Genomic DNA, 11180 nt, shown 5'->3' on the forward strand with positions numbered 1-11180 from the left:
TAGTACTTTTAAGAAAAAAATTAACAGGCTAACCTGATTTTATTAATGTTAAATGATATGACCTATTTTAGAATAAAAAATTTGTCCATTTTAAGTCATATTAATAGATTAATTTGATGAATTTAGCCCATTTTAACAGTTGTATCTGTAATACCTTATTTTTATAATTATTGGGATAATTAGTAAAAAATATAATTTTAATTTTATGAAAATAAAAATTCAACTTTTATTTATAATTTAAAAGTCACTTGAATAAGTGATTCATAAATTGATCGCTATACAAAAGAATATAAAAATATTTTTTTATTTTAATAAGAAAATAATTAATATCCATTAATATCCAAATTACATCCTTTTTTTTTATTTGACATATATAATGAATATAAAATCCACCATGATCTGAGTCAGGTGACAACTCCCATTTCTTTCTTCAAAATCATGAACTACAGTTACTCCCACAAAAAAATAGATTATTAGCGCGCAGCTGATCCATATTATTATTATTATTCCTTGAAATACAATTATAATGGCTCTTACTTGTCAATCAATTAATAGGAGAAGGTAACCCCATATATCTGCAAAAGCACCAATTGGACTTTATTTTATTTTATTTTTCCTTAGCTTGTCTAGGGAAGTGACTTCATTATTTTGTAAGGAGAGTGAGAATGGAATTCACTAATAAAGTTCATGGATTTGACAAGACCAAAGCCAATAACTTAGCTTGAGCAAAATAAAAGTTGTCTCCATTATGAATTGGAGATATGTGGCTTGAGTTTAAGGTGTTGAGGCATAAAATGTCACATTTTAGACACAAGATAGATCAGAGTAGCACCTTCACCATATAACCGCTAATCATATAATGCATTTGACATTAACATGCACATATGTCTATATATTGCAATTGCATGAAGCCATGAAGAATGTTTATATTTAAATTTCCAATAATAATTTCTTTTGTAAATAGGTTCATCTTATATTATCACAAATATAGAAAAATAAGTAGGTTCTTAGGAATAACCAAAATAATTATTTTGATAGAGCTATATATGGTAATTAATTTGTAAAAGAAAAGTGTATGTTTAATAATTTTTAAAGTCAATAAGTGTGTCAATTATATATATAATTTTTTAGTTCAACTAAAAAACCAATTTTGTTTTTTGTTAACATCACTCAATATTTTTAAATTATTTTTTGTTTAAATTCTAAATCCTAAATTCTAATCCATAAATCCAAAACTTTTCAAAAATGAGAATAAAAAAATAATTTAACAATAATAGAAAGTTAACTAACTAATATTGACCAATTTAAAGTCGGTTCTTATATTTATTCGCAAATTTAATTATTCTTTTTTTACAATTAATGACACTAAAAATTTTCATTTTTTCTTAAGTACGTGCAACACTTAGTTAAAAAATAGTTGATATTCGTCCTTTCAATAAGGTCTCAAGTTTAAATTTTTTTACTAGGGAGAAAAATAAAAATTTTAACCATCAAAGAACTTGAGGACAATAATATAGTATGACATTCCTTAACTTGTTGGCTATCGAAATTTCCAACAATTATTTATGGTGATGTGTGTGTGAACAAGAATAATGTGTAGATGTACATTGTGTCAATAAATGCTTATGTTATACTACAAAATTTTATTACAGTTTTTGGTACATACAGTATTAAAGTTCATTTACAATAGAAAGGGTGTCTCATTTCTAAATAGGATCATATACATCACTGCTGTTCCCGGAAAAAAGTAATAATTCACCCTCACAACTGTAGAAAAATAATGCAAATCTTTAATCAATGTGCCAAAACAGTTTTATCTCTGAAATTTTAATTAAAAAAAAAAACCCTGAAATTTATCTCCTGTTGCCAAAATAATTAGTAAATTAAATAATCCAGTAATTTATTACAAATATTTGCATTAATTAGTAGGTGAAAATTCAGGTGAAGTCGACTTCATGTGAAGTTGATATCTGAGAACCTTTAAATAAAAATTTAGTCAAATCAGTCAAATCATTTAACGGCTCTCAGATATCAACTTCACGTGAAGTCAACTACACCTAAGTTTTCACCTAATTAGTAAAGTTCTGTTCTATCTCATAAATATGTTTATTTTTTATTTATATAAACCTAGCAGTAAAATTTTTATGTGACTGAAATATTCTACTTACTACATATATAGCATTGACAAATTACAAATGATGAGGCATAAAATTAATACTAAGGAAGATGCAGGTTCCTCGCTAGCTGTTATATGATTTTTATATATGTTATGCATTACAATAATCATCCAAACTTAATAGTATATTATAATTATTAACTAATCGAGGACCCTAAAATATTAAATTCACAAACAAGGGATCATGCACATGCAAAATGATTAATTGCCAACCTCGTTTTGCTGGAACCTTGTTATCTAAAATCATAATAATAATTAACAGATAAGAAGGTCCACGTACATGAATATACAAAATAAACAATTTTTCTTGTAATAGTATATATGAAACAATAATAATAAGCAGTAATCAACTTAACTAGCAATGTAAGAAAGAAATTAATAATAAATTCAAAACAAGGAACACAAGTTGGTGGATAATAAAAGAAAAACAGAAAGCCGAGGAACCAAAGCATGCATTTTCCCACCCTTATGTCACACATCCCTAGATTAGTAGAAGATGACTGATATGAAAAGTCAAGCTTTATATTATACTATAAAAAATATAATATATAACTTTAATTTAATTAACCCTATTTATATTATATTATGCTTTTGTCTTCTTTGATCAAATTGTTGATGATCATCTCAGCAAGCAAAGCAAAATCTCCGAACTTGAGACATGAGAGGAAAGTGAAGATCAGAAGCTATGGAGGGTTCAGATAATTGTGGCACCATCACTTGAAATTTGAAAAGATGAATCCTCCTTTTTATCATCAATCTAATCTACTCCATCCTCATCACTGAGCTTTCGAATCATGTCTCTCACACAATACAATTCATATATAAGTGACTGTACTTGCCATCAACTGTTCAAACCTTCTGTTCCTCAGCTTTCTGTCCCATCCACCAATATTCCCAAAAGGAATGTGGGCACTCCTTTGGTTTTGCTTCCAATCAACCAGCACTCTTTCTCTCTCTCTTTTTTCCTTTTCATTTTCACTCTCTTGTAACTCTTGTTCTTCTGGTAAATAACAAGAAAAGAAAAAGGTTTGAAAATTTCTCTCTCAAATCATCAAATCTTCTTCCATAGGCCGCATGACCCATTTCAAAGACAACACTGATGATCAATTACATGATTATGTATTCATTATTTTATTTAATAAAGTGCAATTTTTTCGTTTTCAACAAAAAATACACTTTATTGTATAATAATAAAATAATAAATACATAATTGACTAGTACTGGAAAAATGAATCAGTTTAAAGAAAACCATAACATAAGAGAGGTGTATATATAACATGACCTTCAATAATGATGATATTGCACGCACCACAATGTAATTGGAGTATGATTAACTACTAGAGGGTGCTTTTGAAGGTCTTTGTTATAACCTTCCCTTATTATTAGGTTCTTCAAATGATGAGGAGTTGTTATTAGTGTCTCCTGAAGACCAATTATCAAAGAGATTGAATGGATCTAAGGCCTTGGATTCCCTTTGATTATCACCACCACCACCACCACCACCACCTGCATTGAAACCTTGATGACTACTGAACAACAGGTTCAATGGATCAGCTTCAATTTCACCCAAATCTGCAAAGAAATCCTCAGAAGATTGGTTATTGTTATTACTACCCTCTTCAATCATTGATGGCTTGTATGAAAGTCCATCACTGAATTCTTCATCATTATCCAACTCAAGCTCAAGATCATGATTGCTATGATGATGATCCATCTCTTCCTTCACTACTGAACCACTCCCTCCTTGACTGTTGTTGTTGCCTATCTCATGCTGCTGATTATTATTCTCCTCCTTTGGCTTGTTATTATTACCAGAAACCTTTGAGGTTTCTGAATTCTTTGAAGAAGCAATATTAGCATTGGTGTTGTTCTTGGATGGCTGAGACCTTGTTGAACCAGCAAGAGCGTTTCTCTGAGTAGGCCATGGATGATTGTGCTCTGAAGTGTAAGTAATAACAAGCATGTTTGGGTCTGTTCTGCTTCTCTCTACTTGTTTCCTTGCTGAACAACCCTTTGAGCTGCTGCATCTATAATAGCCCCTGATAATAATAAAAATAAACAATAATTAATGTCACAGCCTTATTCATCTTAAGAAACATAAATTTAACCTCTCTATCACCAACAATAATCAAATTGTATAATTTTGATAAACTGACAATGTCATTTCTTCAATCAATAATAATTAAAAGGAGATATTGCTTTTAACTTTGGGTTGAATGAATTTGTGTTTTTTCTAATTAAAAAAGATTGCTAAAGAAATTAACTGAAGCTTGTTGAATAGTATGTGGTTGTGTTTTTTAAAACCTCGAAGGTGTGAGTGTTGAATGGTCAAGAAACATGGAAGAGACACAGTAGTACACTGCAAGAAATTGATGATTTCAGTTTAGGTCAGCAATATTATATAACTTACTATAAGAATACATACACATATTGATATTAATATGTGCATTATTATTTGTTGCATCTAGCTAGCGTGTTTTTACAATTTAATTAATATTTGATGGATGTTACCAAGAATATTATTGTAATTAATGAGGTAAAGAAAAAGAAATTAAGAATGTGAATGAAGTAGTTACCTTGGATAAGGTGAACCTTTGATAGGTTTCTGACCGTATTTCCTCCAAGCCCACAAATCTGAAGGAACAACCTCTCCAGTTTGTCTGCTGTTTGCAGCTGCTGGTGCAGGAATACACACCACCTTTTTCGCCTGATTCTTCCTGCACATACAACACATACATTTAATTTAATTTAATTACTTTATGTTATACATATTATATAGTGTAACATTTACATGACATATCAATTAAGACCTCAAAAATAAGAATAAATGAATTATTATTTTTGAAAATTGAAGAGCAAGCAAGGGGGTTAAGTTTTTGTCCGTATGATGGTGGATGACGATGAAATGAATAGGACATTTCAGGTGGGAAAAGAAAAGTAGCTAGTCGAAACAATTAACTGCTTGAAAGCTCAGTTTTTGCATAGCTATAGCGCAGGTAACTGTACCTTTTCAGGTGGATTAAACCCTACGAAACAAAGAAACAAAGAAACAATTGAATCTCCCTCCAAACGAAACTAATTGAAGCGGAGTCTGTGTGTGTGTGTGCAGTCAACGGAAACAAATTTGGAAAACATAAGGAAAAGAAAAATACACTTAAATGAATGAATTCAACAAGTACCTAACTCATGCCAAACCCTATTTTCTCTACAGTAACACCCGGCCCCAAAATTATATATACTACATCAAAATTAAAATTAAAAATTTAATTCTTGAGTTCTCGAAAAATAATAATAATTAATTAATTTGTATGCGATTCATAAGGTTTTTTTTTTCTTTTTGGTTTCACAAAATTCATAAGAAGAACAAGGAAGAATACCTGCGCTTAAGAGCGGGATTGCGCGGAGATGAGATCTGAAGTGCGGAAGCGTTGTCGAGAAGATGACAATCTTGCTTGTTGGAGGGGATTGATGTTGCATTGACCATGGCGTTAACATTTGAGAGCATAGAAGGAGGAGAAGAAGAAGAGGAAGAGATGGCTAATTTTGAAGAAGACGAAGAGGAACAAGAAGAAGAAGTGTTATTAGTGCTGGGAGAGATCTGAATCATGTTGGAGAATATGTTGTTGCAGCTAATTGAAGAAGAAGAGGAAGAAGAAGAGGAGGAGGAAGATCTCATGTCATGTTGAAGGTGTGCACCACCATAACTGTTATAACATGGAGTAGGCAAGGTAGGCGGCGGCGGCGGCAGCGGTGGCGGTGGTAGCGGTGGTTCTTCGAAGTAAGAGGAGGAAGAAGTAGGAGGGATGTGGAGCTGGTGAAGGAAAGGATCTCTCATGGTTGAGAATGGATCCCCAAAGTAGCAGGCGTTGGTGTCGTTTTCAAGTTGCTGTTGCCAGTGATATGAAGAGGGCGGTTCATCGGAAGCAGTGGCAGCACCGCCGTATGGTCCTCCACGGAGTATATCGGTTAAATCACCCTGATGCTTGTAATTATTATTATTATTATTCTCCATTGGTACCCTGACGCTACTGCTGCACATGCTTTTTCCACCTTCTCCGTTAACAATCAAGAACCAACTGCTTCTATTCTGTTGTCATCTGGAAGACGTGAAGAATTGAAGCATGCAAGAATATTGAATAATTCAGTTGGTTACGCCGTTACGGGGTTATGAATATATAGATATATAGGATTAGAGTGTTTTTGTGGGGAGACTTATTATGGCTATTAAGAAGCACCAAAAAGCAAATTACAGTAGCTTTATACACATACACCTTTCTTTCTTTTCTCGATTCTCAAACAAAAGAGGATATGAGGAGGTTTATACGAACAAGAACAAGAGAGAGAAGACGCTGACTTTTCACACATAAACACCTCCATCCCACTCCCACACACGCAACTTCAGCAGAGAGAGAGAAAGAGAACCCATTTTTAAAAAACAAATGGGTACCTACGAAGGACTCTGTGTATTAGTATAATAATAATACTAATAAACTAAACACAAGTGTAAGCAAGGCATGCTTATTGGTTCCTTTAAATATTAATTAACCTCCATCTTACTCTTAGCTTCCGTCCAATTTCACAAATAATACTATAATGACAGTTTAAAAAAAAAGACACAAGTGTAGAGGTGAGAGATATAAGAAGAAGCACGATCCAAGGGTCAAATTGTGCCACTGTTTTTGTTAATAATGATTATATATGTTTGCTTAATGAAAAAGAAGAAAGGGGTTGTAGAATGGTCATTTCCATGAAACAATTGACAAGAAACAAAAGAGGCGGCAAGTAGCCGCATTTCTCGGAGAAACGTTTCGACCCATTCAATCACCTCCTCACTCTCATTTCTTTCTCTCTTTCTATCTTTCCATAAAGAAAAGAATGTTTTTGAACATGCCACTCATGCATCTTTTGGCATATATGTAACTAGCTATATGTAAGGGTTTTTCCTTCTTTATAAATAAATCAATATATTCACATAACCATACCACTATCTCCAAATTTCCACAAAACCCTTAATTACCTCTTCCAACAATTTCATATATACAAATTCAGTTTTCTCTTTTTCAACCCAAACAACGAGCACCTATTACAAAATTTAGGGTGTTTTTTTTCCCTCCAGATAATTTTTTTCCATGAAAACTTTTAAAAGTACATTTTGTTCTAGTTGTTAGATACATAATTATTTCTATATATTTAGTATTTAATAATTTGATCTTAAAAAAAATCATTTATAATATCAGTAATATCTAACCTTTAATCAAGATTTATAATTTAAAATTTAATAATTTGTTGACGGAGTAAAAATGTATTACATAGACTTCACATTATATGCAAAAAGACATTAAGTGAAATTAGTATAATGGTGGTTTGATAAAGAGTAATGAACAAAAACTCTTCAAAAAAAAAAAAGAATATTTATGGATATAGATAATTCGATTATCTGTTTAAAATCGATTCAATTTCGTTATATTGATTTTGGATTCTAGATAATTAACTACAATCGGATCAGACTCAATTAAATCCAACTTTACCTGGTTTAGGTATTAGTTTTGGAATCACAAAATCTAAACAAATTCAATTATTCGATTAGTTTAATATTAATTAAAAATAAATAAAATCCAATAATATATATATCTTTGTCTCTTCACCCAAAAATCTTTCAAACTATGATAATTATATAAATTTAAATTAATGATATAGAGTGTTTTTATTATTATTATTATTATTATTATTTAGAAATTTTTTTATTTTTTTCAAATTTTATATTATTTTTATTTTCAATCAAGTATCTAATTATTCGAACTAATTTAATTCGGATTTAATTTATTTACAAAAAAAAAAACTCAATTTCAAACCAATTAAAATTTAATAAATTCAATTCCCATTTTATCCCAAATCCAAATCATTCCGATATGTGAGAATCCTAAAAAATTATTAAATGATCAAATCAATCAGAATGTAAAAAGTGGCTTTAAAAGCCATGTTCAAGTGAGTGTGAGAGATAGATGTATGTGTACGTCAAGTAGAGGAGGTGTTGTGCCTACATGATGAGTTAACCAATAGTCCAAAAGAGAGTATTTTGCATATTAGCGTTTTTAAATAATAATAATAATAATAATAATAATAATAATAATAATAATAGGTATACGGGCCTAAAGATGATATGAAAAGTTATATTTATGTTATTATAATGTAATAAATACAGGTAAAGATAATTGACAAATTCATATATCTTGTCCATAATGGAGATAATGTAATTCTAAAACTTGTTCTCTTGAGATAAGAATACATACCCTGTATATATATAATCAAATTTGTAATTTTCTATGATAATCAAAGCACAATACTCTTATAACTGCTTATCCAGTTTTTCATAACAAGTCAAAATATTTTGTCTTAAATCAGTCCATTGTTAGCTAGAGACTGCATTGTGTTCAACAGTCAACACATTCCTATTCAAGATCATTAGTTGATAGATACACTAACAAAAATCTCTTTCTACACCCACCTAGCTTTCTCAAATTAATTAGGGACAAACTAAAATTAGCTGTGTTATTAGTTGATTTGTTAGTTATGTTAGTTGTGACAGCTACCAGAAACAGGTTTCAACATGTTTCTCAAAAAACACAGAAAATTGTTTATTTTTTACTTCTACATTTTTTGAAAGTATAAAGAAATAACTCCAAAAATAAAATAAGTTGTTATTTTCTTTAAATAAAAGTACTGATTTCTCTATGAAAGTTTAACAAATGAACCCTGTATATGGTTAGTTTAGAGTGAGTATGGACTAAAATTACATTGGTCTTTTATGTTAAAACTAAATTAAATGGTTCTATTAGTGAAAATGCGGCTCTATCTTTAATTCTTTGTGATGTTTAATTTGCATTAATATGTCACAAGTACTTATATTATTGCTATGTTTACCAGGATAATCAATGTTCTGATTGAGATAAGTTATTATTGTTACTTAATTTCATGTATCATGTTTAATATTATTCCTTTTTATTTTCATAACGATAATAATATAATGCTAAAAAAATAAAAAAAAATTAGAATTTGTCTTATTTAATATTTATTGATTATTGTTAGAATTAATAAAAATTAAATAAAGTAAAATTACACTATTTTTAACTAATTTTTTTTTGTTATCAATTATTTTCATTTTCATAATATATCTTTGACATTAAAAATAATCGATAATACTAGATAAAAAAAAATCAGTCAGAATTTATCTTATTTCGCATTCATTAATTGTTAATAATTAATTAATACTAAATAAAATAAATTTTAATTTTTTTGGGTTAATTTTTTTGTTATTAAATATTTTTGAAAAATAATTAATGTTATTTAGAAATTGTGATTACTAATATATAATTGCATTACAAGGTTGATGAGCAAGATGTTTATGCTAATTAACGTGGTGTTGAAAGCAAAAAACAAATGATGGGAGAATGTAACAGTGTTTTGATGGGAGTGAAGATAGAATGAAACAGTTATCAATTGGAACTTTATTGAAGGTCTTATGGACACTTAGTAGTGTTGTTTAATTTGGTATACCAAAATTAGATAAACAGGACCATATATATTCCATCACACACTATCTGACTAAAGTTTGAATCTTTTTAACCACAAAAAAAGTAATTTAACTCTGGCCCTATATAGGAAAAGATTGATGGCACATGTGCCATATATATACGTAAAAAAATAATTAATAATAATGAATTTCAATAATGTAAACGTATTTTCTCTATAAAAAAAGAATTAAATATGTGGCCCTATATATACCACATTAGATTAGATATTTGATAATGCCTGTCTTATGTTAGGTATGAAGTCTATGAATTTGAAGGGACATGTGAAAACTACTGTCAATAATTCTTTCGGGTAAAAACTTTTTCCAAACTTTTATTTTTTTAAAAATATTGATATTGATATATATCATATCATATTATCCTATAGCTAGCTATATACATTCATTGTACATGCCAACTTTTAGCATACATTAAAACACATCTAATTACACGTGTCTAATCATTTCCCTTTATGTAATAGATTTCGATGAAAAAGAAATATCGAATAAAGATGATCTATATTTCCTAAAGCAAAGCTACACACTAAGACAGCATGCTCATTATTCGCATCATTTATAATTACAGAGAAAAAATTTATCATCAGTAATTTTAATATTTATTGATTCTATAATATTACTAATACTTATATGCCACATTGTAAAATTCTATACACGTATTTTTATAGTGTATAATTGAATAGTGTGAAGTGTATAAGTTATTATTTAACTAAATTTTATTTAATTAAGTGTCTTAAAAAATTACAAAAACTGAGATAGATTAAAGAATTATGTTATTGTTGTATTTTTTCGTTTTCAATGTGTTCTTTTTTTTACTTCTTTATATTTTGTTATATATATAAAATTTCTGTGTTTTTATTAATAATTTATATATTTTTTAAAAAATTGTATTTTTATTAAAATTTTTTATGTATTTATAAAAAGTTAATGTGTTTCATAAAACTTTTATACATCTACTATTAAAAAAATAAAACCAGTAATTTGTTTAGAAATTTAGTTAAAATTTAATCACAACAATACTTATTTACTATTTCTCATTATGATTTACTACTACAAATTTATGCAAAAATTTTGAAACGTATTTATGATAATCAAAATTTTATTAGAAGAGAAATTAAATTAATATGAAAATATGATTATCCAAATAGACAACATCATAAATTAATTAAAACTAAACCATTTCTTTTGCTTTTACAATTATTTATCACCATTTTTTTTAGTGTCACTCTCAAGATTTTGCATACCGTAGACAAAAACTGCATTCATAGACAAATTCATGGAAGGAATGCACCGTTGTAATTGTTAATAACTTAATATACATTTTCTAATTAAACGCTATGAAACTTGCATCCATACGCAAAGTAAGCAAGGCAAGTGTTCAATTAGTATCAAAATCATGTTTATGAAATAATACTATTA

At 28.8% G+C, this 11180-nt stretch overlaps 1 protein-coding gene across 3 annotated transcripts; it reads right to left on the reverse strand.

The window, feature by feature from the left end:
* Positions 1-2540: 2540 nt before the first annotated feature.
* Positions 2541-6626, reverse strand: LOC112741534 (probable WRKY transcription factor 14). Of its 3 annotated transcripts, none has more exons than XR_003171495.3 (4): positions 5554-6626; positions 4753-4893; positions 3459-4215; positions 2541-3176 (listed from the first exon to the last, which is right to left on the reverse strand). XR_003171495.3 is itself a non-coding variant. In XM_025790553.3 (3 exons), exons 1-3 carry the CDS (start codon positions 6213-6215, stop codon positions 3540-3542), a joined length of 1479 nt encoding a protein of 492 aa, XP_025646338.1. In that variant the 5' UTR covers positions 6216-6626; the 3' UTR covers positions 2541-3539. The 3 variants fall into 3 exon arrangements, 1 of the variants encoding a protein (XP_025646338.1); XR_011870631.1 differs by having other exon boundaries at positions 3486-4215; positions 5554-6625; XM_025790553.3 differs by having other exon boundaries at positions 2541-4215.
* Positions 6627-11180: the final 4554 nt, after the last annotated feature.

This window comes from Arachis hypogaea, chromosome 14, assembly GCF_003086295.3.
Source record: "Arachis hypogaea cultivar Tifrunner chromosome 14, arahy.Tifrunner.gnm2.J5K5, whole genome shotgun sequence".
Taxonomy (NCBI): Eukaryota; Viridiplantae; Streptophyta; class Magnoliopsida; order Fabales; family Fabaceae; genus Arachis; species Arachis hypogaea.

Excerpts from the sequence above, each read along its gene's own strand:
- LOC112741534 (XM_025790553.3), bottom strand. The coding sequence starts at position 6,215 with ATGTGCAGCAGTAGCGTCAGGGTACCAATGGAGAATAATAATAATAAT. Across the intron at positions 4,894-5,553 it reads AATCCCGCTCTTAAGCGCAG|GAAGAATCAGGCGAAAAAGG; the intron begins GTATTCTTCCTT and ends TTGTATGTGCAG. Across the intron at positions 4,216-4,752 it reads AAAGGTTCACCTTATCCAAG|GGGCTATTATAGATGCAGCA; the intron begins GTAACTACTTCA and ends TATTATTATCAG.